Source organism: Mirounga leonina, unplaced genomic scaffold, assembly GCF_011800145.1.
Source record: "Mirounga leonina isolate KUSES-001 unplaced genomic scaffold, KU_Mleo_1.0 Mir_115, whole genome shotgun sequence".
In the NCBI taxonomy this organism is placed as follows: domain Eukaryota; kingdom Metazoa; phylum Chordata; class Mammalia; order Carnivora; family Phocidae; genus Mirounga; species Mirounga leonina.
The window spans coordinates 7,545,077-7,572,004 of record NW_023270268.1 but is presented as its reverse complement, the minus strand read 5'-3'; the positions used below and the strand labels follow the sequence as shown (position 1 = coordinate 7,572,004).

General features: G+C 52.6%; 2 protein-coding genes across 3 annotated transcripts in view; one reads left to right on the top strand and one right to left on the bottom strand.

Annotated features, from left to right (window-relative positions):
- Positions 1-10,626: 10,626 nt before the first annotated feature.
- On the top strand, positions 10,627-22,402 carry CSRNP1 (cysteine and serine rich nuclear protein 1). Of its 2 annotated transcripts, none has more exons than XM_034992358.1 (5): positions 10,627-10,763; positions 17,027-17,280; positions 19,043-19,302; positions 19,840-20,133; positions 20,217-22,402. In XM_034992358.1, exons 2-5 carry the CDS (start codon positions 17,067-17,069, stop codon positions 21,198-21,200), a joined length of 1,752 nt encoding a protein of 583 aa, XP_034848249.1. In that variant the 5' UTR covers positions 10,627-10,763; positions 17,027-17,066; the 3' UTR covers positions 21,201-22,402. The 2 variants fall into 2 exon arrangements, with proteins under 2 accessions (XP_034848249.1, XP_034848241.1); XM_034992350.1 differs by having other exon boundaries at positions 18,929-19,302.
- A 3,011-nt stretch (positions 22,403-25,413) lies between these two features.
- Positions 25,414-26,928, bottom strand: part of TTC21A (tetratricopeptide repeat domain 21A) — a 31,383-nt gene continuing 29,868 nt past the window's right edge. The window contains exons 25-29 of the mRNA XM_034992335.1: positions 26,727-26,907; positions 26,407-26,631; positions 25,812-25,932; positions 25,628-25,695; positions 25,414-25,509 (exon numbers count right to left, since the gene is read on the bottom strand). Of these exons, the coding sequence (XP_034848226.1) occupies positions 25,432-25,509; positions 25,628-25,695; positions 25,812-25,932; positions 26,407-26,631; positions 26,727-26,907 (673 nt within the window). The 3' untranslated portion in view covers positions 25,414-25,431. The remainder of the gene's footprint in view (positions 25,510-25,627; positions 25,696-25,811; positions 25,933-26,406; positions 26,632-26,726; positions 26,908-26,928) is intronic.

Genomic DNA, 26,928 nt, shown 5'->3' with positions numbered 1-26,928 from the left:
TGAGATTGAGCCTTGCATCATGCTCCACACTCAGCAGGGAGTCTGCTCGAGATTCTCTCCCTCTCCTTCTGCCCCTCCACCCTTCATTCAAATAAATAAATAAATCTTTTTTTTTTCCCCCGGCCCCTAAATAAATCTTTTTAAAAAATGTGAGGTAAGTGATGATTTCCGTACAAATCCATTACCTTGCAACGATCATCACTGTTTGGTCGGTGCCCCTGTGCCACCAGAACTTATTTGGCCAGTTCGATTCAGCTCATATTTAGTAAAGAGAGTGACATTAACTGTAGTTCAACTTGCTAAGATTTTTTTTTTTTTAAGATTTTATTTATTTGACAGAGAGAGAGACAGCAAGAGAAGGAACACAAGCAGGGGGAGTGGGAGAGGGAGAAGCAGGCTTCCCGCCGAGCAGGGAGCCCGATGCGGGGCTTGATTCCAGGACCCTGGGATCATGACCTGAGCCGAAGGCAGACGCTTAACCATCTGAGCCACCCAGGAGCCCCTGCTAAGATATTTTCAACCACATTCATGTTATTGTTTACATTCGTCATATTTCCATTTTGTTGTTAACTACGCTATGGTAGTGGGACCCCAAATCATAAAGGTGAAACAGTAGTTCAAAAGAGGTTTGTTAAAGCAAAAAAGGAGTATTGGAAATAGTAACAAAACTGTGCAACATCAAATGCGATCATATATACCAGGGTAGATGAGTGTGTAGAAGAAGATGATTTTACATAAGTGGAAAAAAAAGTGTGAATCAGAAAGACAGATGTGGGAATGGATATCTGAAAGTAGGATTTTGTTAGCTGGTAATGCATTTCCTCTTCCCTGAGGCATTGTCTATTATGAAACTTTGTCAAATAGTGGCACGAGGCCCACTGAGACATTTGCATCATCTTCACATCAGGCCCTGCAAGCTAGGTAGAAAACCAATCAAATCCTTCCAGAATATGGGTGAAATAATCATGTCTGTGTGATAATGATGCATTTTGCCACTAAAGACAGAGAAAAGATCAAAACCAGAGAAGCACCATTAAAGTTATCTAACTTAAAGCGAAAACCAACACACGATTCAAACCGTGGCTTATAAATTAAATCGTAGGCTACTGGAGAAAAGCAGAGCAAGCTTTGGGCAAAATTACTTAATCAAACAACACTTTCGGATGTCACATAAAATCAATAGCACATAGTGTGAAAGAGCAATTTCTGTCCTGAGTAAGTGCTGGCAGACAATTGGCTTTATTGTTGAATAAAACCACTTGTGGTAAGCCTTGTTCATTGTTGATCCAGAATTTATTCCATCCCTTCTTTTCCTGATAACAGATTCCTGATTTTGATCCATGCACCAACATCTCCAATCTCAGGCAGTTAATTACAAGTAGTCTAAATCCATCACGACCAGCCCATTTCCCACTTTCCCAATCTCCCTGGCTGCTATAAGAGACCATAAAATCAGTTCTGGCCAATGAAATATGCTTTGAAGTCTGCTGAGGGTATAGCTATGAAAGTTGTTGTTTTTGTTTTGAATCAAATGGGCATACATGCTGGTACCCCTTTTCCCCGTTTTCCTAACTTAACTGTGGTCATGATGCCTGGTGCTGGGCCGTCATCTTGCAGATATGAAGCAACCAGCACAAGGTAAAGGCTGAGAAAATTCTAGAGACATCAGCACTGACATTACTGAATGTCAGTGGCTGCCTACATCCAGCCTTCCTGTTACAGTACAGAAGTAAACCCCTCTATGTTTAAAGCCACTGTAACTTGGATTCTTTGGTACTGGTAATCGAAAGCATTCCTAATGGGTGTACCCCTGATGTATCAGCTCTCCACATATTTTCAGAAAAACATGAGGGAAGCCTAAGCGATGACTCTTTGTTCTATTTATCACTAAATTTCTTGTAAGATGAAATGAATGAGCTTCTGGCTTCCAGCTGGGGTCAGCTATGGGGACCCAGCAGGAAAAGGAGAGGGAAGAGAGTGAAAATGGGCATTTAGCCCCTTGGTTCCCTGCCTGTGAGTCTTCCTGTGTTGGATATGGTTCTTCAGCAGGGAGGGTGGGGGGCACTGGGCCTCCCAAGGTAGCCAGCCTCCTCTGCTCAGTTCTCTCCTTTCTGGTGACCATCCCCTTTCCCTTCAGGCCTGTTGATGGTAACAGCTCTGCTGTGCCATCCAGCTATTGCAACATCCCCCGAGGGAGGTGCTCCTACACCTACATGTTTGTAAATAGTCCTTGTAAACAAGCTTTCCTAAAATCATCCTCTTCTGAGTGCACTTTTATCTGTTGGTATGCTGACTGATCTACCAGCATCAGTTCACAGATTTAAAAGAAAACACACACATACACACACACACACACACCCCTTGCATCAGAACACCAACACACACCACTGTATTCACAAAGACCAGCTGTCAGGCAACAATCTGGCTCCTGATCTCGGTATGTGTGAAAACAAGTAGCAAGAAGAGTCAATGCACTCAATTCATGGCCTCTCTGACTACGTCTCTTCAGATACTGTGCAGAGAAATGGACAGCAAGTACAAGACACTGTTGAACAAAGTACGCTGGCTGGTGGGGAAAGATCTTCACGTGAGGCTCTGAAATAAGACACGACGTACAGCCTGTCTCTGTGGCACCAGCAGCGCTCGGCTGTCCGTGACTAGCTCAAGCAGCAGCTCAGCCGCATGCTCAATGCCTTGATTACCCTGAACCTTTGGCTTCAGGGTGAGACTACAACCATTTTTCATGTCGAGGCTAAGATACCAAAAATTTGAAGACAGAACTGTGGTGTCAAGGCTCAGCCTTTGAGAAAATGACTCTTTGCCTTACATTTGAAGATTTTCTTCTCTTGGCAGAGAAATAAATCAATATACAGGCAACCACTAGAAAAATCAGAAACAGACTGTAAACTTTCAAATCATCAGACAAAAATACAAACACATGTGCGCACACACATGCATATCAAAGAAGACAAAAAAATACACATGGTAAAACAGAAAACAGAGGAAGTATTAAAATGGAAAACATAACAGAGATAAGATGACAGAATTAAAACTAATATATCAGTTATATCAACAAATGTAAGTAGATAAGCCCATCCTTATAATAGAAAAAAGACTCTCACGTTGAATTGTAAAATGATCTCCTATTGTATGTTGCATAGAAGAGATGTATCTTTACCAAAATAACTTAGGAAAATTAAAAATTTAATATAAACCAAGTTATACAAGAAAATACTGGGCTTAGGCTTCAGTTACCATCAGCCAGGGTTAAATTAAAAATGAAACTGTTAAATGAGGCGCAAGGAAGCTGAACGGTAGAGAGAGCAGTACCCACATTAAGAATCTAGTTTTTAGAAATCTCTATGCACCTCTATAATAAATCTCTATAGCTTCAAAGTCAAGAATAAGATATGACAGTTCAGAATAACAATATACAGATAATGCAGGTAGAAATTGGATCAAGCACAAGAGGACATTTAAATCGACCCCATCAGCTCATGACCTATCAAGAAAACAAATGGTAAGAGGGAACGTGGAGAATCTGAACGGTAATTAAATATGATTGAACTTGAGAGGCAAAAAACCCCCAGAACCTCAAAATATTAGCAAATACAAATCAACAATATCTCAAAAGAATCATCCATCATATCCAAGTAAGTTCGTCCTAGTAATGCAAATGGTTCAATAATATTAGGGAATCTCTAATAAAATAGAACATATTAACAGATCAAAGGAGAACTATATAATATCTTAATAGATGCCAAAAAGACATTTGACAAATATCCCACAACCATCCTTGCTTAAAACAACCAAACCTTAACAGACTAGCAAAATTATGTATAAATGCACAACTGTTAGAGACAATAAGAAAATTCAGTATAGAGACACCTGGGTAGCTCAGTCGGTTAAACATCAGCCTTCAGCTCAGGTCATGATCCCAGGATCCTGGGGTCAAACCTCACATCGGGCTCCTTGCTCAGCAGGGAGCCTGCTTCTCCCTCTGCCTGCTGCTCCCCCTGCTTGTGCTCTCTCTCTCTCTGACAAAAAAAAATAAATAAAATCTTAAAAAAAAAAAAGGAGGGAATTTGGATAATGGCACTTTCCAAGGTTAATATGCAAAACATCCTTTACATTAAAAAAATACAACTTGTCAGAAAATATAATAAGAAGAAATTGCAGTTACAATAAAAGAGATAAAATATTTAGAAAAATATTTTAAAGACATCTAAGGGCCTTTATAAAGATAATATTAAAATTAGAGAGGGAAATTTCTATCCTGTGCTTTTGAATAGAAAGAACTCAATATTATAAAAATGTCAGTGCTCCATTAATCTATGAATTCAATGTGTTTTTTGGTTTGTTCGTTTTTTTTTTTTTTTGGTCAATGTGATTCACTGTATTTTTGTCTGTTTGTTTGTCAGGTGGGGAACTTGTCCAAAAAATGACATGAAGCTCAAAAAGGCAAATGAGCCAGGAATGTCCTGGAAAAGAAAAGTAATACGGTGGGGCTAGACCTATCAGATGACAAAACACATTATGAAATTTTATAATTTGTAAAGCAATTTGGTACCCAGAGATGAAACAGACAACCCAGTGGACCAGAATAGAAAACCAGATATTTTATCTGTTTAAGGTAACATTTAAATTAGGAGAAAAAGGTGGCTGAAAAATTAGCTAATTATTTGGGGAAAAAATAAAGTGGGCACACTATTCCATTCCTTAAGTCAAAATAAATTCCAAATGGATAAAGGATTTACATATTAAAAATAGACCATAAATCTCTAGAGAAAAGAATAGGTGAATTTATAATAATAAGATAATAATGGAACACACTAAACTCAGGATCCCTAAATACTTAAGAAATTTTGATCCCTAAATACTTAAAAATTTAAAACTGTGTAAAATATACTATAAACCAAGGTAGAAAACAAAGCGGGAATGAGTGCATCATGCGTGACAGACAGAAGGGCTCATCTCCTTAATCTTCAAAGATTTAGCCCTATATGAAATATGTAAAGAACATAAACCAGCAGTTTGGAGAGAAATCAAGTGGCTTAAAAAAGTCTCAACTTCACTCATAACTAGAGAAATGCCAACGAAAACACTAAGGCATCTTCTTTGTTTCTCCTGTCAGACCTGCAGAGATCAGTACGTGTGATCACACCCAGTGCCAGGGAGAGAGTTGGGAAACAGGCTTGCTTAGATACCCTGGAGAGTGAAATTGGGGCAACTTTTAGGGAGGGCGATTTGGCAGTATCTATCAAAATCCTTTGACCCAGAACTCACTGCTCAGATTTTTAATCCACAGATCTCCATTCAAAAGTCTTCCAGGTTAGACAAACGAGAGTGTTCAAGACCTGTACTTGAAGACAATCCCCTTTCTTGGGTTTTGCTTCCCAAGGCCTTAGCTCAGTGGGGCCCAAGCCCCTTCGCAAATCCGAATCCACTGGAGGGCTGGTGGAAGACACGTTGCCGGGGCCCCACGGCCGGAGTTCTTGACTTAGTGGGTCTGGGGAGAACCCAAGAATCTGCATTTCTAACAAGTTCTCCAGTGATGCTGAGGCTGCTGGTCTGGGAGCCACCCCTTTAGTTTATTGTGGGGACTAGGGTGGGTAGGAGGGAGGGGGGCCTGGAGGGGTGAGTTCCTTTGAGGGGAGGAGGATGAGGCAAGATGGAGATGAGAAGGACTCCTCAACACAGGACTGGGGAGAGGAGGAGGTGATGGAGGGGGCTGCCCAGAGAGAGACCTTTGATCCGCCTAAGGAGACAGGACTTTAGTCCCCGTTCCCAGCCTTACTAAAGACTCCTCCCCCACCTCAACTCTGCTGTTCCTGAGACAGCAGCTATTCTCCGTGAATCCATAGGCTTGGGTAAGGAGCATATTAGCCGTGAGCAGACAACATGGACTGAAAATCAGAGAGCCAGGCTACCTGGGATAGGGAAAGGCGCTCCCCGTTCCTCAGATAAGCCTCGGAGGTGGTGGGTTTGGGGTGGCATTCTGGAGAGTATCCCAGCTGGGGGAGGTAGAAGTTCTCCAGTGGACTCAGCTGCTTTGATTTGATGTTGAAAAATAACACCTTTTCAAAATATGGTGCTGGGAAAACTGGATATTCCCATGCAAAAGGGTGAAGTTAGACTCTGACCTTACACCATATATAAAAACAATCTCTAAACAGATGGAAGACCTGAGCACAAGAGCGAAAACTGTAAAACTCGTAGGTGCAAAATAACATGAAGCCCCTTGCACCTAAGAATCACGGTGGAATAAAATTCTTACCATCTCAGAAATCTAAACAATTGAACCTGACCTGTGAGACCCAGGTAGGAGGTAGATTGACTTCCTGGTGGAAGGCTGAGACACCTCATCCCTGCCCCAATCACAGCACTCTGATTGCCACGCCCTCCCTCCCTGCTCCTTTTAGCGAGGTGAAACTTACAAACAGGAAGGTGAACAAATCTGAAGCGGAGAACTTGAATTTTTACCTAAGTATGTACCTGTCCAACCACTGCCCAGATCAAGACACATAACATCTACAGCATCCCAGAAGGCTCTGTTATTGCTCTTCCCCATTAATGCCCCCCAAAGTAATGTTATCTATCTAGTTCCACTGTTTAAACTTCATATAAATAAGTGGAATTACAGTTATTGCTCTTTTGTGCTTGCCTTCTTTTAGTCAATTTAATGTTTTTTTAAAGACTTTATTTATTTATTTATTTATTTATTTGAGAGGGAGAGACTGGGCGAGAGAGTGCGTGCGCCTGTGCCCACGAGTGGGGGGAGGGTCAGAGAGAGGGGCAGAAGGAGAGGCAGACTCTCTGCCAAGCAGGGAGCCCAATGCGGGGCTCCATCCCTGGGGCTTTCGACCCCAGGACCCTGAGATCGGGACCTGAGTGGAAGGCAGACGCTTAACCAACTGAGCCACCCAGGGCCCCTAGTTAATATAATGGTTTAAAGATTCACCCTGGGGGCGCCTGGGTGGCTCAGTTGGTTAAGCATCTGCCTTTGGCTCAGGTCATGATCCCAGAATCCTGGGATCGAGCCCCACATTGGGCTCCCTGCTCAGCAGGAAGCCTGCTTCTCCCTCTCCTGCTCACCCTGCTTGTGCTCTCTGTCAAATAAATAAATCCTTTAATTAAAAAAATAATAATAAAGATTCACCCTGTCCTGGCATGGGTTGAGCATTTGTTCTTTTTCATTGCTGTGTAACATTCTATTGCAAGATAAATCACAGTTTGTTTCCATTGGACATCTGGGTTGTTTCCAATTCTAGGTTGTCATGAATAAAGCTGCTATACAATTTTTCTGAGTGTCTTTTGGTGGGCATAAGCACTTTGTTTCCCTCTTGGGAATTCACTGAGAAATAGAATTAGATGATCACAGAGCTTACCTATGTTCAGCTTACTAGGTACTGCCACATTATTTTCCAAAGTGATTGCATGAATTCACCCACCAAAACTGCATGATAGATCTGGTTAATTCTCAATCTTCCCACATTTGGCATTACTCTTTTTAATTTTAGTTTTTCAGATGGGATCATTCCTTTTTAAGTTTGAAAAATATTTATTTAAAACTAGTAATAATTGTTTTATTTACCTAAAATGGGTGGTCCAGGGATGCTGAATGTTTGAGAAATTTTCTGGACCCTTGTAAGTATTCAGAAATTCCCTGAGGATGTGTGGGTGTGTTTCTGCCTATGTATGTGCCATAGTCACAGATGGATGCTGCTCCAGACCCCACCCTCCTTGCCTTGGAACAGACCCTTCATTTCCCCATGAACAGGAAGAGCTTAGTTGGGATCCCAGAGGGAGAGGTTTCCCATCACCAACAACATCTGGGGAACATCTGGTGAGCCCATCCCAGGACAGGGAGACACTTTGCTAGAGAAAACACATCACTTATTTGATTATTTTTATTCTCCTATATTTTCTCTTATGGTCTCCTTCCCTTCCTGCCCCCAAACCCCATCACCCATTGGGCTCCCTGCTCTAAGCCCCCACTCCAGCCCTTGCCAACTCCCTGCCCTGGTTTCTGTCCCATCTAGATTCTCCAGTACACTCCCCAGCAGAATGCAAACCTAGGCAGCCTGAGACACCATTAACTCCAACGCTCAACTCTGCCCAGGCAGCATCTTCTAGAAAGTAACTCAAGGAATGTTGAAGCTGGTGGGGTTCTCCAGTCCAATGCCTCCATTTTACAAGTTGGAAGACTGAAGTCGAGAGAGAGAGAGAGAGAGAAGAGACAACTAGAACTCCATTCCACTGGACATCACAGAAACTCCCTTCTCCTGTGGACCTGACCAGAGGATCTGAGGCAGGAAGGAGGCAGCAGTGGAAGAAAGGATTCCTTAGAACCAAAAAGGTCTGCAACCAGCAGCTACAGGGAGGACAGGGCTGAATGTCCGAGGAGGTGGTGGGTGGGTGGCCACCTGCCATCATAGCCCTAAGGGCTGAGTCACCTCTAACAACTTGAGTCACCTCTAACAACTGACACCCAGCTCCGGAGACTTTAAACTCCCTCTTGAGCTGTCTTAGCCACACCCATGGCTTCCATGTACCACTGTATGCTGATGACCCCTCCGTCTCCACTTCCAGCCCCGCACACTTCTAGAGCCTCAGCTCCCTGTGCACATTTACTAGTATACTTAACGTATCCAACAGGTTCTTATTGAGCATAGAGGAGAGTCAGACACAGCCCCTGCCCTCCCACTACTCCCAGACAACACAAGGAAATGCACAAGTAAACCACACAACTGAGTGCAAGGTAGGTGCAGGCTGGAGATGAACATCTTGGGAAGTCTGAATCAGGATGAGGACACAGACCAAAAACCAATCATTGGCAAACAGGACCAGAGTCGTTATCAAGAGGTGTGGGTGGGAGTGCAGAGAGAAGGCGGGAAGAAACTTCGTGAGTTGTAGAACAGAATACCTCACATGTAAATTAAAACTACATGCGGCTGTACCAATATTACATGTATAGTATATAAATAAAAAGGCATGTGTGCCTATTCCAGACACTGAAATGGAGGAGCAGGGGAGTGGGGGATGGGAGCATGGAGAGAGAGAGGTAAGGCTGCAACGGTGGGCAAGGGCCAGATTATTTGGGCTTTGTAGGCCCCACAGAGTTGAGACTTCATCTTGAGCACCCTGGGAAGTCACTGGAAGCTTGGCTCCAGCTGTCCAGACACCTGCCCCTCCAGGTCCCCCAGGCACACACACTCAATACATACAGGAAGGACAAGAGCTCTAGGTTCCTCCAACCTGCTTTCCTCCTATTTTTTCTTCCCTGGAAAGGTAAAGGGCAGGCAGACCCCTTCTGGCCTGCTCTACATAAGCACCTGTGGCTCAAGAGGGCCCTCACCATCATCTCTACCCCAGAGCCATCTATGCTGGAGAGGTCACCCCCAACCCCCACCTGGAGGAAGGTAGAAAGGAATCCTGAGGGTTGGGCTAGTCAGTGACAGCATTCATCTAGGACAGTCAGAGAAAAACCCAGAATGCAGCGGGAGCAGGACTGGGAGGGGGAGGGTCAAGCTCCCACGAAGGCTCCCTGGAGGAGGCAGTGCAAGCTGAGACCTTAAAGGCGATGAGATTCTGGTAAGCAGCGAGAAGGCAGACAGGCATTCCAAGCGAGAGGAACGCTGTGTAGCAAAGGTGTGAAGGTAGAAACGCTCAAGGGACATGCGTGCTGGGTAAGGTGTGATCTGAGGTTGGGAAGAAGGGCAGAGGATGGTCTCCTGGCCAGGGCTCCCTGCCGTGGCATGCACACACTTTCCCCTATGCAGTAATACAGGGAGAGTTGGCCCCTAGTCAGGAAAGGCCTTGGCGGAAGCAGAGAAGGCAGTGGGCCATTTTAAGTGGCCAGGGTCTGGCTCGGAAGAAATCTTTCTTTTTTTTTAAAGGAGGGATGGGGAGGGGGTATGTGGGGGGAAGCTGTTTCCAGGAACCCCCAGCTCAGGACTTCTGCAGGTTCTCTGGCCCGTGGGCAGAGGTGAAGGTCAGACCTACAGATGACCTCCCTCCTCCCCCACCCTCGCTTCTCTCCCGCCCCCCCCCCCCCCCCCCGCCGTCCTCCCTGCCCAGGTTCCTCTCCAGTCACAGTTTACTTTTCAGGCCGATCTGGGGGTGGGTGGTAAGGAGGGCGCAGAGGAAGGACGTTTAGATTGGATGATGGCAACTGCCTCGGGCAGGGTGGGGGTGAAAGCCTGGAGGAGGCCTCGGCTCTGCCACCGTCGCCGGGTGGCCTTCCGGACACTTCGCGCTGCTCCGGGCCTCAGTCTACCCATCCGCGAACGGGGGCCGTGTGGCGAGGTGGGGTTCTTTGGGACCCTGCTCTGCCGGCTGGAGCGTCGGCGACTTCAAGAAACTGCGGGAGGGGGACGGGCGAGGGCGACCCGGGGCGCAGGGCGGTCGCGGCGCCCGCGCGGGGTCAGAGTCCGCAGGGAGGCCCCGCGGCCGCTACGCCGGGCCCGGGGCGGGGGGAGGCGGCGCCTCCGGGGCGGGGCTGCCGGGCGGCCTGGCGGGAGGCCGGGCGTGCGTCAGCGCTGCGAGCCCCGGAGTTTTCCACTGACGAGGAGGGCGGAGCGGCGGGCGGGGCCGGGCGCAGCCAGTCTCCCGCCGCCGCCGCCGCTGCCGGACGCGCAGAGCTAGAGGGGCGGCTGGGCCGACGGCTGCCCGGCTGAGCGCACACGGGGTCGCGGCGCGGGGGGCGTCCCCGGCCGGGACGCGAGTCGCGTCGGTGTCCTGGGCGAGCTCCCGGATCGCAGGTGAGCGCCGAGGGGCTGCGGGCCGGGACCTTGGGGAGGGGCGTCCCGCGCGGGGGGCTGCGCCCCTCCGGTCCCTGCCACTTGCCCCCAGCCCCCTGAGCGGGAGCCGGGGCGCGGACCGCCCGGCTCGGCCCCAGACTGCGCGCCCGGCCGGCCTCCGGGGAGGGGAGGCGGAGAGGCGAGAGTGGCAGGTTTTCCGCTCCCCTCCCCCGCGCCGCCGCTTGTACCCCGAGAAGTCGCGGCGCCCCGAGCCCGCTGCGGGTGGCGGCCGAGCGGAGGTTGGCGCGAGTGGCGGGGTGACGGGGTGCGCGCGTCCACGGGAGAGTTTCCTTTTGACCCAGTTGCCTGAGAACTTTTCAGAAGTTCCTCGCGTGGCCGGAGCAGGTGACATTTGTCGCCTTCCTCCTCGGGCTCTCCCCCTCCCCCGGGGGCGGGCGCCGGGGCTGCGGCGCGTGCCTGGCGCCCCCGGCCGGCGGGGGTCAGGGAGGGAGTGGAGAGAAGAGCGAGGAGGAGTGAGGCTCCGTGAGTCACGGACCCCGGCAGGAGGGGGGGGGGGAGGAGGGATTGTGTCGTACGCTCACCTGTTTGTCAGTCACCGTCACACGCAGAGGCCACCGCTGTGAGTCACGAGCGCAGCCCCACCGGACACCCGCGGGCACACGTAGCCTCTCTCCCACGCACTTCTCCCCTCTCCAGCATGTACTTCCTCCCGGTCCTCAGTTTCCCCTCCCCGGGGGCCCTTCCACAGGCACGCACCCTTGGATGTCCCCACAGCAGCCGTCACACACTTAGTCACTCCGGCTCTCCGGCACAGTCACACGCATAGCCTACACTCCTGACACTGGAGGAGGCCTCCCGGCTCCACTGCCCACCCCACACCTCCACTCAGATGTCTCCCAGTCCTCTGGAGCAGGCCTCCACCGCCAGCCTCCAAATCCTTGACATCACTGCCCTCTTCCAGCTCCACATCCAGAGGTCCCCGAGTCTATTCCCCTTTCTCCTTTGCCCTCCCTGTCCTGTCATCGCTCATCTATCCCTGGCACGGGGCCAACTAGTCACACCCCCCCTCCGGTCAGGGACTGAGCCATCTTTTTAAAATGCAAATCTGGTATTGTCACTCCCTACTTAAACCCTACTGTGGCTTCCAGTGCCCTCAGGCTAAAGCCTGCCTGTCAGCCCTGGCTCTCGAAACCTGTCCCAGGACACCCCTCCCCCTCATCATTCTGGCTCTCTCTCATGCTGTGCCCCCTCTGGAACTTTCTACCTCCCTTCCTCCTAGAGATTGTTTTTACCCTCAGCTTTCCCCCTCCTGTCCCACCCCTCCGGCTTGCCATCCCAGCACTCACGATGGTTTTGTAACTACATACTCCTTGCCCCTAAATTCAAAAGCTGCAAGAGTGCAGCCCTAGTGTGGGTCTTGCTCCCTGTCTGCCCAAGTGCCTAACACAGTACTTGGCATGCCATAGGAGCTCAATATTTGTTGAATGAATGAGTGAATGAATGAATGAATGAATGAGAATGAAGGAGGCCTTGCTTAGGTGGAGGAAGCAGTTGCTGTCAGGTGCAGTTTCCCTTCGGCAGGAGCAGTTGACCTGTAGCCAGCCAACATTTGGTCACCCTGGAGGCCAAGGCTGAGGAACTGTGCCCTCCTGGGGGAGCACTTTCAGAGGGATGGGGGGATGGGTGTGCTAAGGCTTCCTGTCTCCCCTCTCTGTGCTGCCCAGGTTGTTTTTCTAGCCAATCCCAGTGGGGGCCAGAGGTACTCAGAGGTGTCTTTTCCTTGTCCCAGGAAGTAGTTCCTGAGAGTCTGGGGTCATGTGTTGGGGGGAGCTGGCCTGACCAAGGCCTGGGGATCTGAGGTTAAAGGACACATTCTTCAGATTCCCGGAGGAGGAGGATGGAGACAGCTGAAGGTGCCCTCTCCCCAGTATCAGCTCTGGTGGGGAGCTGGGGCATTGGGATTGCTGAGCTGAACAGAGGAATTGATGTGACTTCCCAGAGGCCCTGAGATATCTCCCTGGCCCCCAAAGAGCCTTTGTTTGCCTGGTGCCGGGGGTGAGGTGGCCTTCCTGGGATTCACACTGTGGCCTGAGTGTGTAGACAGTTGTGAGTAGTAGAGTGGGGAGTCTCACCCCTTCATCCTGAGCTGTCCAACTCCTGTGTGTGGTGACAGGGGGGTGGCCTGATTCTCAGGGCCCAGGCAGATCCCAGAAGAAGCCTGGCTGTCTTTGATTCAGGGCCTGTGTCTGGGGCTCCTCGGGGGTGTGGCATTTCTGTCTGAGCCAGCTCCTGGGAATTGCTTTTCCTTCCTCCAGGACCCTAGGAGGGGGCTGTGTTCACCCTGGGAACAGAGCCATGGTTGGGATCTTGATTCCTGGGTAGCTGCTGAGGGCCCCTCCCCCCTCCTCTGACTCACTGTCTGACACTTTTCTTGGACTCTTTCACTATCTTTCGTTCCTTTTTCTGACTTGGCCTGTCCTTGTCTCTGGCTGAGTCTTTTTCTCATCTCCTGCCTCTGCCTCTCTCAGCCTCTGGATTCCCAGGTGGGACAGGAAAGCACAAGATCCAAGGACTGCTCCTTCCCCCTCCACCCCAGAGGAGTGTCAGGGAAGAGATCGGTTCTCACCACACTCTAGGTCCGCAGATCCTGCTGGGGGTTCATCACTAGAACCTGCAGCTTCTGTGTGTCCCCGTTTTCCTGTCTGCAGCCTTGAAGCTTATAATGCCTACACTTTAAATTCCCATTCTGTAGACATGCCCGAGGCAGAGCCAGGGTGTCTGGCTTAAATCTGCTTGCTTGATATCTATTTGTTTACTTCTGGGGAACAGGGAGCCTCCTGAGATGCCTATGTTGGCACCTGACTGCGGCCTGAGCTTCCTACCCTCAGAGCCACCCCCTCCTGTGGCTCGAAGGCAGGCAGGCTGGGGGTGGAAATGCCCCCCCCCCCCCACTAACTGTGACAGGATCAGGAGGTCGCCCTGAGCAGTCACCCCCCAGAGGCCCACCTCTGCTGGTCTTTAGGTGCCTTCTGTGTGCCAGACTGTTCTAGGCATGGGTACAGGGATGGCCAGGCGGAGAGGCCCTCAGCCTGGTGTTGGGGGGAGCGGCAGTGAGGCCGAGGCAAGACTTCGAGAGAAGGGCGGGGATAGGGGAATCCCAGGGCCCTTGGGAGCCCAGAGAGGCATGTAGTCAGGAGTGAGGAGTGGGGGTTTCAGGGAGGCCCTCTTGGAAATGACTACTAAAGGAGAGTAGGCTGGGTTCCAGCTTGTGCAAAGGCCAGGAGGCGGGCAGGTCATGGCAATTCGGGGAACTGCAAGTTCAGCTGGAATATAGTGAAGGAGGGGGTGGGGGGAGGCAGCAGCCAGGCCGGCTTCAGCCTCTCGTGGAATTCTAGGCTTGATCCTAAGGGCCAGCTTTCCTAAGCATGGGGGTGGCAGGCAGAGATCTTCAGGAAGATCACTGTGGCTGCAGGGGGAGGGCAGGAGCAGAGACAGGGAACATGGACAGTAGCAGGGGGAACAGAGACATAAAGTAATAAAGTTGAAGGAGCCATACCTGAAATGCATAAAACATATGAATTGTGTGTGTACAGCTAGGAGAATTTTTAGTTTTAGACATTCATGGAACCACCACCAGCCAGATCAACACAGGACATTTTAAGGAACCCACCTGCCCAGAAGCTTCCCCCATGATTGTCCCCAGTGCATATCAAACACCCTTCCCTCCCATTCTGACTTGTATCATCACTGATTGGGGTTGCTTTTCCTTGAACTTCATTCACATGTATTCTTGTGTCTGGCTTCTTTCATTCCACATGACATCCCTGAGATTCACATGTTGTATCCAGGAGCTCCTTTTTCTCACAGTGTAGAATGACATGTTCACTCAGCACGTATCACTGTCCTAAGAACTTGACATGTATTGATGCCTATAAACGTCCCAACCCTGTGAGGTTTTAAGACAAAGAATTGGAGATACCGAGGGCTTGAGGACCTTGGCCAGGGTCACGCAGCCGCGTAATAGCCAAGCCAGGGTTCCAATGCGGGCAGTCTGGTTTGGGGGCCAAGGTTCTTACCACTGTGCTGATGGCCTCCCCAGCCCCACTGTACCTCTGCCCGGCCTTGTGTGCATTAAGTGGGCTAGCGTGTACTTGCAGGACTGGGTGCCTGGATGTGGCTGGAGGGAGAGGGAGGAAGGAGTTGAGGATGGCTGCAGGTTTCTGGCTTGAGTAACTGGGTGGGTGGCAGTGCCGTTACTAAGATAGGGGACACAGGAAGAGGAACAGATGGCACGGGGGGTGGGGAACAGAGACAGGGGGTTCGATTTGGGGCCTGTGGAATTTTATGTTTCTAAGGGACGGCCAGGCAGAGAGACAAAGTGGGCATTTGGTTTTGGCGGGGGTGGGCCTTGGGCTTGGGTGTGTGATTGCATTGAGCACCCTGTGGACAGCATCTGCAGTTTGGGATAGGATGGGGTCTCCTGGGGGGGCTGGTAGGGGCAGGGTATGGGGGTGTGCTTTGCCGGAGTGTGTTTGTGTGAGTCTCTGTGGTCTGCACGTGCGCATACGTGTGTGTGCCTGGCTCTGGGTCATGAGTCCCCCCATCTCCTAGGAGAGCGTGCAGGTCAGCTGGGAGCTGGGTTGTTTTTGTTTGTGGTTTGCGGGGGGAAGGGGGGCTGCGGGTGCCAAGCCTGAGAAACTACCCACTGAGAAGTCCCCGGAAGCACCTGTGCGTTCTCTTCCCCTGGCCCAGTGTGAAGGGCTAGCAAGGAGGGGAGTTTCTCTTGCTTCTCTCTTGCCTGTGGGGAGAGGTTGTGCTTAGGCCGAATTTTATCCAGTAAGTCCACTGACCGCCGCACCCTCTAGGATCCAGAGACTTTGGGCTAGGCTTGGCAAAGGGGGTCAGGAGTGTTTAGAAAGGATACCTGAGTAGAGGAGATCGCCAGCCTTCTGGTTGGTTTTTCCTGTTCTCATTTCCTGTGATGACAGTGGGGGAGGGGCTCCCCAGCACTAGGGCCTCTGCACCGTTTCCCCTTCTTCCTGGTGACCTTCTGGGGCCCAGGCCTGAGCCCTGTAGGACACAGAGAGACAAGGTAGCTCAGCCCTTAGGACTGAGTCCTTTGGGGATTCCCAGGGATAGCGGAGGCATTTAGGGGTGGGAGCCCCCAACTCCACTCCCCTTAGCCGAGGCCAGCCAGGCTGCGGAAGGCTCCAGTTGCACCCCGTCCGAGGGCTGAGACCCTCAAAGGGGAGAACACGGTAAGCTGTGTGTCCTGAGGCGCCCCCAAGTCACCAAGCTACTAACAGGAGAGAGTGGGACATCTTCTCCACCGGTCAGTTTCACCAAGAGTTGTGTTTGTGTGTGTGTGTGTGTGTTTAAGAGGAAAAAAATAATTTCCATAGGAAGTTAATTCAGACAAACAGGGTTAGATATTGGAGTAGAGGCAAGATGTAGATGCATTTTTAAGATCAAACAGGAGTTGTTAGAGACACATGAAGCACAGCTGGGCCTGGAGGCAGGGGACTTCTGTGGGGCGGGGGTTTCTGCGGGAAAGTCTGAGTGGCTCTGTCACAGGAGAGGAGGGAGGGGCTCCGGAAAGTCCTGTGTCTGGGAATTGGGGCCAGTGTAGAAGCCAGCCTGTTTCCCAGAGTGCCCTGGTCAACCTGGCCCCAGAGACAGAGGGAGAGAAGGGGAGAGAGAGAGAGTGTGTGTGTATGCGCGCGCAGGGTGGTGTGTCTGTGGGTGTGCTGGGGTTGGTGGTGGAGGAGGAGGAGGACCAGGAAGCAGAGTCACCGTACAGGGCTGTGCAGCCTGTGGCAGACGGCCTCACACACACAAAGGCACACAGATGCGAGCCGGGTGAATCACCCAGCCAGTGAGTCAGCCCCCGGGATTCCTGTCGGGGGAATGAGCAAGGCCCGGCTGAGGTCTGCTGGTCCATCTGTTGGTCTGGTGTATGCGTGTGTGTAGGTGGGTTGTAGGAGGTAGTGAGGAAGGTTCCTGGTGGCTTCCTGGGAAGGCTTTTGGGCAGAGGTGGTGGGAGTCTGCAAGTGCCAGGATCAGGGTTTGGACCTCAGTGCTCTGCTTGTGGAAAGAAGCCTCCTGGAGCCGTGCTTCCCCCCCGCCTACCCCCTCCCCCCCGCATGCAGAGCCAAGGTGGGGGGCCTGGGACATCTTGGAGGGTAAGGGGAGAGTTGGTCGTGGCTGAGCAGCCGCACCTGCCCTCAGGCCTGCCACTGAGAGCTTTCTCCTTTCCATTCCAGGCTGTCTGTGCGCAGACCCCAGAGTACCGCCTGCCCCACCATGACTGGGCCACTGAAGAGGAAGTTTGACCAGCTGGATGAGGACTCCTCCTCGCTCTGCTCATCCTCCTCCTCTTTGTCCTCCTCGGGCCGTCCTTCTCGCTCCTGCTCTCCAAGCTCTTCAGTCTCCCTGGCCTGGGACTCCGATGAGGAGGGCCCCTGGGATCAGTTGCCCTTGCCTGATCGGGACTTCTGTGGCCCCCGGAGTTTCACCCGTGAGTCCCCCTCCCCTGGGAACCACCACACCCCTTCTTCCTTCCTGAAGATGAAATTGGGAGGCCCCTGACAAAGCTATTCTAGCCTCTGGAGGTCATGTCCCCACAGCTTTGGCTCCCCACCTTGGCCACTTCCTGTAATACAGTGGTCACTCGGGAATGTCCACTGTCCCGAGGCACTTGGGCCCAGCTAGATTCACCTTCGACCTCAGGACTTCCTGCTTAGAAGTCCTGCAGGTCAAGACGGAGCTCCTCAGAGTGGCCCTGGGGCCCTCTGGCTCCAACTCCTCCCTTATGTTCCAGTTTCATTTCTCCAGCTTGCACACCCTGTCCTACCAACTGAACCACTGGAGTCCCACGCCCCACACTCTGCACCGCGGGGCCTGTCAGGCCGGTCCCTCTCCTGTCAAAATGCCATTTGGCTTTGTCTGAACATAGTGGAAAGGTTTCGTCCCCAGTTATTTTTCAAGCTGGCGTCATTCTGATTTCAAAATGACAAAGATAGCCCTAAAGCAGTATTCCTCGGCTGTGTTTTCCATTATTGCTGCCCCCAACCCCAAGGAGCCTTTTTAGACATATTTTTCCTAATTATCCCTGCTGTGACATCTTAATAACCCGGATATGGTGTCTCTGTTTATGTACCAATATGTATATCTGTGTATTATACATAGAAAAAGAGAATGATTTTTAGCACACAGAACCGAACAGTATGTTGACTAAACTGTGGGTTTATTCTGGCAATAGAAGAATGGTTTGATATTTATAAAATGCAGTCTTAGAGTTTACCCAATGGCGATATCAAAGGAGGGAAAATATGAGAGCCACTGTGGATGCTGAAAAACATTTGATAAAATGTCATGTTCCTTCTAGATAAGACCCTTGGTAAAATAGCAATAAGTGAATTCTGCCTTAAGTGATTAAAAATATGTGTCTCGACCCAAAAGCTGGCATTCCAATTAATGAGGAAATATTGGAAGCCGTCCCACTAAGGAACAAGATGAGGATGCTGTCTGTCACCACTAGTTAACATTGTTCAATAAGTGCTACCCAGTTCAGGTTGCAGAGAGAACAAGAATTCTGTGTATTGGATTGGGACAGGCAAAATAATATATTAAGTTGAAATACATGCAGTTGCCAATATTCAACTGTTTTAAGGTAACTACTTATGGTTCAGTTAAAAGCAATAGTATACCAATATTTGTATAGAATATACCAAATACATAGGTTACTAATGAATATACAGTCTATAACTTAGGAAGGCAAATAACAGCCTTTCTAAGCCTGTTGCAAAATGCAAGAAAAGCTATAAACAACATATTTTTAATTACATGGCCTTAGAAGTTATTTTGTAAAATGCCTTGAACAAAAATAAGACTAAAATATTTGCACAGATATGTTAGACAGATGATCAGTGTCTTTAATATCATATATAAAGAGCTCCTACAAATCAATAAAAACTATAGAAAATTGCATAAGGACCCTATAAGTGGCTAATAAAGAGGGGAAAGATGTTTAAGCTCACAAATGCTCTCATTTGGACTGGTAAGTGCCCATGTTGACCTAGGAGTGGCATTCAGTTTTACCATCTCTAATCCCAGCCAGGCTGGCTCCCAAACTCAGATCTGTTTCTTTTTCTCTTGGGTGGGAGGTCAGAGCGGGACGAGAGGAGAGGAGAAGCCATTCAGCATCGTCTTCCTGGAGGTCTGCCATCCTGTCCCTCACAGAGAACTAATGCCCTGCCCCTTCCCTCCGTGCCTTCCAGCCCTGTCCATCCTGAAGCGGGCTCCCCGGAAGCGGTCGGGCCGCGTCGCCTTCGATGGCATCACCGTCTTCTACTTTCCGCGGTGCCAGGGCTTCACCAGCGTGCCCAGCCGTGGTGGCTGCACTCTGGGTATGGCCCCTCGCCACAGCGCCTGCCGCCGCTTCTCCCTGGCTGAGTTCACGCAGGAGCAAGCCCGGGCACGGCGTGAGAAGCTGCGCCTACGCTTGAAGGAGGAGAAGCTGGAGGCGCTACGGTGGAAGGTAGGGAGACCTCTCTCCATCAGCCGGGCCCTTGGTGGGCTTCGGAAGTCCAGGCCTTGAGGGGAGGGGCCTCCAGGGTGGGGGCGAGTTTGCTCATTCTGTATTTGGGGAAAGAGGCCCCTGGGGCCAGTATTGCTCCATCAGGGCCTGTTGCCCGGATTATCTGCAGACAGAGTGGGGTGTGGAAGGGCCTGTGTTTGCTGTAGGGGCTGGGGGCATGGTGCCTGAAGCTATCTGACCTCGCCACGGGGGCGGGGGGGGCGGGGGATGGGGAGTTGATGTGACATTGGGGGTCGGGGTGTCAGGCTGGCTGCAGAGGGAGGCGGGGGGCTTGTCCACGAACTGGGGAATGACAGGAACAGGAAATCTCTTTGCAAATGCCCCAAGGGCAGTGTTCTTGGCCTTCCGGTTCAGTGTGGTATCCATGGTGCCCAGCCCAGAGGAAGCCTGTGGGGAACATTTGTCCAGGGACTGATGGCTGCGGGGGCCAAGACCCCTGACTGTCTCTCCCATCCCTCCTCCCTCCCGTGGGTACAGCTTGCAGAAACCGGGGTACCACTCACAGTGGACACCATTGATGACGCCTCCGTGGAAGAGGACTTGGCTGTGGCCGTGGCTGGTGGCCAGTTGGAGGAGATGACCTTCCTACAGCCCTACCCGGCCCGGCGACGGCGGGCTCTGCTGCGGGCTGCCGGCGTGCGGAGGATCGATCGTGAGGAGAAGCGGGATCTGCAGGCTCTGCGCCAGTCCCGGGAGGACTGTGGCTGTCACTGTGATCGGGTCTGTGACCCCGAGACCTGCAGCTGCAGTCTGGCTGGCATCAAGTGCCAGGTATGGGCTGGGAAGGGGAGCCTGAGCTCGGGCGCTTCTCTGGGCCCCACGGGATCCTCGCTCATGCTCTGCTCTCTCTGCAGATGGACCACACCGCGTTCCCCTGCGGCTGCTGCAGGGAGGGCTGCGAGAACCCCAAGGGCCGCGTGGAATTTAATCAGGCCCGCGTGCAGACCCATTTCCTCCACACGCTCACCCGCCTGCAGCTGGAGCAGGGGGCTGAGAGCCTGGGGGAGCTGGAGGCCCCAGGCCAGGGCGGCCCAGCCAGCCCTGGTGAGCAGGTCCTGGCCCCCGCTTTCCCGCTGGCCAAGCCCCCCGGGAGCAGTGAGCTGGGAGACAACAGCTGTAGCAGCGACATGACCGACTCCTCCACAGCATCGGGCACGAGCGAGGCCCCGGGCAGCACCGCCCACCCAGCCCTGCCTGGCCCTGGCTTCCAGCCCGACATGGATGATGACAGCCTGGCCCGGGTCCTGAGTCTCAGTGACTCGGACCTGGGCGGTGAGGAGGAGGAGGAGGAGGAGGACCGGGGGGTGGGGAACCTCGACAACCTCAGCTGCTTCCACCCAGCTGACATCTTTGGAACTGGTGACCCTGGTGGCCTGGCCAGCTGGACCCACGGCCATTCCAGCTCTAGCCTCACGTCAGGCATCCTGGACGAAAACGCCAACCTGGATGCCAGCTTCTTCCTCAACAGTGGCCTTGAAGGGCTGGGAGAAGGCAGCCTCCCTGGCACCTCGGTGCCGCCCAGCTCGGACGCTGGCCAGAGCAACTCCGTGGACCTCAGCTTGTCTTCCTGCGACTCCTTCGAGCTGCTCCAGGCCCTGCCAGACTACAGCCTCGGGCCTCACTACACCTCCCGGACGGTGTCTGACGGCCTGGACAACCTCGAGGCCCCCTCCTTCCCCTGGCCTGCCTTTTCTCCCCCCGGGGACGCTGGCGCTTGCTTCCTGGAGCCCGTCGTGGGCCTGCCGGACCCCGCTGCTGAGGCCCTGGCCCCCTTCATAGACAGCCAGTTGTTTGAGGACACTGCCCCGGTGCCCCTGGTGGAGCCAGGGCCGGTGTGACAACCAGGGTACCTTTTCGCGGCCCCAAGAGCCCTGTTGCTGCTTTGTTGTAATTTGGGGGCTCCCTGAGGTCTGTATGTTAAGGGTTTCCCGTTGGCTGGCTCATCCATGCGGGCACTCCTGATTTTTGTGCAACACTCTGGATTGATTTATTTATTTTTGTAACTTTCTGTGCTGAAGAGAGGGCGGGGAGGGGGCTTTCCCTTTTGGCCACCCGGACCCCCACTCCATCCCCCAAAGCTCACACAGTCTCTCCTTCCAGTTCCATGGTGTGTGCCCGGAACGGGAGGAAACAGGGCTCCCCTGGAGCTTTGCAGACCCCTTTTCGGTCTCGTATGATGTTCCTCAGCCCAAACCAGACGGGGCTGAAATCAGCCACTTCTAATGGTTTCTCCTGCCGCCCTGAGCCCCGACCCATGGGTGGCTGTGTTTTCTGGACTGTGAAGACTATAATTTATTTCCATAATTTATTCGGAGACTAGGAGGCGTAGGCTTCTCCCCTCTGGCTGGTGGGCAGTGCTGGGGTTGGGGTGGGGCACAGACCCCTGTGAGTCCCTTCTGCCTTGTAGTCCTTCAGTCCTGCCCTACCTGGGCTTTGGTACAAACCAGGTGTGGATTGGGGCCCTACGGTCCTACTGTGGCAGCTGCCTGGCTCCGGGCAGGTGGCCGAGGACAGCGTCTAGGTAGGGGGGCTGGGCTGACCAACTGTGACCAAAACCTGCTTCTGCCCCACACAGCCCCTTCTGCTTCCTGTCCTCTGCCTCATCATCTTCCTCCCCAAAGGCCACAGCCTTTATTCTGGGCCCACTAATGTAGAAGGGAAGCAGGAGAGAGGGCCCAGAGAGGGCAAGGGGCTAGCCTCGGGGCCCCCAGCACTCCCCTGACTACTGTCTCGGGGCTTTCTGGGCACTGCATGCCCCAGCCTGGGCCACCTGCCCATGCCCTGAGGCCAGTTGGCTGCAGTGAGGGGTGGCCCCTGTGGTTTTTCTGCCCTACGTTTGCTGATGCTGAGTTGTGCATCCTAATTTCTGTATCGTCCTTGAGTGTTAGAACTATAATTTATTCATTTTTCTCTATGTCTGTGCCAAGAAGCCCAGGCTCTGGGCCTGCCTTCTTGCCCAGGAGGCCTTGCCAGCCTGCGTGCTTGTGGGAACACCTTGTACCTGAGCTTACAGGTACCAATAAAGAGGCTCTATTTTTAACAGTGTGGTCTGCGTTTGTGGGACTGGGAGATGGGGGGGTATACCCTCAGGAGGTAGGAGGGAGGGGGAGATGGGTCCCGCAGGGCAGTGTGGACACTGAGGCTATGTTGGGGTAGGAGTGGGGGCCACAACGCAGTGGGCCCCCTTCCATGCAGGCCTGTCACCTTGGAGCCAAGAAGCCAGCTGGGAGGTTGCCTGGCAGGTAGAGCAGTTTTCCCTTTCCAGGAACCCATCTCTCTCCAGTGGGCTCCTGGGGTGGTGGTGCGCAGCCGCAGGGCAGTCTTCTGAGACCTGGCTATCCACCCGGGCTGTTTCCCACTTGTCGCACTGCCTGCCTCCCCCGCTCCCCCCAGTTAGGGGCAGGCAGTGAGATGTGGCCGGTAGAGGCCTCGTGTGGGGCTGAGCTGCTGAGGCCCCTGCTGAGGCCCCTGGGGACTTGAGCACGGGGAAGCTGCAGGACCTCAACCATCCGCACCAGCCAGACCCGTCTGACCTGTCCCCAGCAGCCCGGCTGCAGGCCAGAGGAGCAGGCCACACCCTGCCCTGGGGACTCTCAGACTAGGGCCTGCGGAGCAAGGTCAACCTCCCCCTTAGGAATAATGATTTATACAAAGGGCTGGAAGGGAGGACCAAGCAAGGAGACCAGACCTGGCTCTAATTCTCTGCCTTTTGGTCTGTGCTGGGCTCTCCTTATTTCATCTCTGTGGCTTATTGGGTGCGAGCACAGACCCAGAGTGCCAGATTCAAATCCCAGCTCTTCTACTACCTAAGAAGGTGACTTATGCAGGTCCTGTCCCCTCTACCACCACTGGGTCTTGGTGTCCTCAATACTGTGCAAACAATAACACCGCTCACCTCATAAGCTTGCTCAGTTCGCATATATACAGCACTTAGGAGAGTGCCGGGGACATGCAAGCCTTGTTTGTGACTTCCATTTTGTTTTTATATTTCTGCCTCTATTTCTATGTTCTATCCTCTCTTGTTTGCAAGTTCTGTCACTCTTTGGGTATCTGTCTCTTATCTCTGGACATGGCCACGTGGCCATATGGTCAATGGCTGGGAGAGGATCCATAGCTTGGAGCCTGGCCTATGGTGGGCAGCCTGTCCCTGTAACCAACTTAGCCAGGGACAGCCAGGCCTTAGGCTTGTCAGGGTGGAGTATCCTGGTACATTCCGTTGTTTGTCCTCCCCCCGAGGGTCCCCGGGAACCCTCTTGTAGAGATTGCTTCAGCATGCGTGATTCAAAATCTGGGTCTCTCCAAGGGCTCTGAGGCCCTGCTCTGATTAGCCTGGGGGTCTGGATGGCAGCTCCTGGCCGCTCCAGCTCCCTGGCTGGAAGCCCCCACAGGCTCCTAAACCATGGACACAGCCCATGGCTGGACTGAACCTGCCCACTCCCTGTCTAGGGCAACAGGAACGCTTCCTGGGCTTTTTTTTTTTTTTTTTTTTTTTTAAGATAAATGAAGACAATTTAGGTTTTACAGCAATAAAAGTGTGATTAATGTACAATCCTTTACAGCATCATTCTCCATACAGACAAACCTGTCTCTCAACGACCCACCCCAAGAAACCAGATTGTAAAGCAGATGCTAGGAAAGGGGACTGGTTTCCCATAGGAAGGATGGTAGTAACCTGGGGAAAGCATTCCAGGTCATTGACTCAGATCAAGAGGCCACGCATGTGATCAGCAGGATGTTATAAAAACAAGGCTCAGCCACCACCAAGGACAATTCTGTGTGTTCTAAAAGCAACCCCTCCCTGTTCAGTTCCCAAACTTTCATCACTGGACGACTTCTCTTGAAAATTTTGCCATAGCTGCATTCTACTCATACTAAGTATTTTGCTTTACATCAATTACATTGATACGCTTAGAAGGTAGAACCATTCTGAGTTAACAGCACTCAGGAATTCATGAGTTCATCATACTAGTTATTTTTCTCTGTTATGTAACAATGATATTTAAACACATAGTTATTAAATTGTAAAATGTTTGCTGTATATCACTGGCAGGGATTTGTGTCATGGTTTGGGAACACGCACATCTAGTCTAATGTCCTGCCACAGAGGGGGACACTGAGGTCCAAAGAGCGGATGGTCTTGGGAAGGTCACACTCCTGACTCCCAGTTCAGAGTTTGTTCCTCTAAGCCAGACTGGCCCATTACTGCCATCATGAAAAACGAGAGGTGTTGGGAGCTGGAGCAAAAGTGACCTCTGTCACCCTCTTGCCCGTTACAAGTAACATAATTCATCTAAATAGGGGTCACTGCTTGTGTCCCCCGAGGGGTGAAAAGGGTTTCTGGAGGATAAATTTGTTTGTCAGTGTCTTTTAGAAAATGTGAAGTGGGAACTATTTTTTCTTGGGCTGTATTTCCCTGTACCAGGCATGGGTAATCAGGTTTGTCCCAAACCAGTGAGGAGCAGCAGAGACCAGCAGAGGACTTGGGGAGACAGAATTTATGGACAGAGTGAGCCAAGGGCCCTCACAAGCTGCAGGATGATGGCCTCCCTCACACAGAGCCTCAGCTCTGGGACCCTCTGAGCTGGTCCTCCTGTCTGTGCCCCAGCCGGGCAGGATGGTGTGGCCGGCAGGGCAGGGAGGAGCAGTTGCTTCTTGAGCTCTGGGGGTCTGGAGACCAGAGAGGAGAGGGGAGGCATTTATAAATTGACAGAATAATATGACAATAGCGGTAGGGAACTTGTTTTTTAAACCACCTCTTTGTTCCCCTCTGCTCCCTCACAGAGTCTGGAATAAAAATGGAAGAAGGTGCCCAAGGAGCCCAGCATAAGCTAGGCTGGAGGATCCCTCTCTTCCTCAGAGCAAAATTGCCTCTTGTGCCTTAAAAACACAAAGCTTTGGGATGCCCCTTAGACCCGATGAGGCATGATTCAAATAAACCACACACAATATAGCAATGGGTAAGAATATGTCATTTTCTGAATCTCTTCTCCCCTGCCCCACTTCCCAACCCCTCTGTGAAACATCTGTAGCTTGATGGCTTCCACCCGCCTTGGCTCCCACTGACCACACCTAGGGCCTCAGAGACCCTTGGGCCTTTTCCAAAATTTCTTCTCTGATTTGGGGGTAGTTAGGATGCTCTCTGAGGACCTGGGGCAGAGGGAGAAAGGGGGTGCAGCGTCAGGCCAGGGGTGTCTGTCCCTGCCCCAGGACCAAGTCACTTCACCCAGCCCCCTACCCCCACCCTCAATGTCTCCCAGGGGCTTACATGGTGGCAGACTTCAATGGCCTCCACAAATCTCTTGTCCTTCAAATAGTTGAAAGCGAGTTTGAAGCCTGTCCAGGGGCACAGGGAACACAGACAGTGGCACCCTAACTACCCAAGAGCCAGGGTAGTGGGCCGCCTGCCCATGTCCCTCCTCGCCCACATGCACCGCGGCTGCTGGCCTTACCAATGGCAGGGCTGGCACGATGACTGTACTTCCAGGCCAGCTCGTAGTTGGTGGCTGCGTCTTTGTAGGACTGCTCCTTCTCCATGATGAAGCCCATGTACTCATAGGCCTTGCAGCAGGACTGTAGGGAAAGCCACACCCGGTCCCAGCACAGGGTACAACCCGCGGGGGAGGGGGGGGTCAAAGGAGGGTGGTGAGCCGCATTAACTTGAACCTCTCAGGGACTCCAGCAGCATCTCCCACCTTTGCAAGGGGTCAACTTTTCTCCCCCTCTAGGCTACCCCGACGCGTGCATGACCCCTTTCCCCACAGCCCTCCTGCTCTGACCCCCACGCCCCTCGACCCCCTGAACCCTTCCCATCTCTCTTGGCTGCCCGACCCGGTGAGCCTCCTCTTGCCTTGCCCCGTCCCCCTACCCCCACCTGCCCCCGGGCCCCCGTTCCCATCTTGCTCTAGCGTGCATATGCCCCCCTTTTGTCCGGCCTCTTCTCAGCGGGTTCCAACCCGCACCTCCTCTGCCCCCGACGTCCACGCGCCCCTTGCGCCCCGCCTCCACCTGGCGTCCCCGCTTCCCCGACGGCAGCGCGCCCCCTGCCTTGTTGTATTGCATGCAGCGCCGCAGCAGCTCGGTGGCCAGGTCGAACTTGCCGCCCTGGCAGTAAAGGTCAGCCAGGAGGAGCCAGCTCTTCTCCAGATCCTGCGCCTCGCCCAGCGCCCACGGGGCCTTGGCCAGACGCTTCAGCTGCGTGCGCGCCTTGGGGACCTGCTTCAGCAGCGCGTAGGCCTGTGCCGTGGCCAGCAGGGCGGGTACGCTGTCCTTCTGCACACGGGGCGGGGGTGGGGGGGTGGGAGCGGGCGTCGGCGCGCTGGGCCCCCAGCCTCGCCCCCCGCCGCCCGCCCCGCGCGCCGGCCCACCTCAACCTGCGCCATCTCGATGAAGGTGCCCAGCGCCGCCTCCACGTTGGCCTTCTCCCGGGTGGCCAGCAGGCAGAGGTTCTGCAGGAGCCGCAGCTGGGTCTGGCCCCAGGCCGAGCGCGGGTAGAACTCACGCAGCAGCTTCTCCGCGGTGCGCACGCCGTGCTGCTCTGAGTCCTTCCTGTCGGTGGAGCTGCGGCCG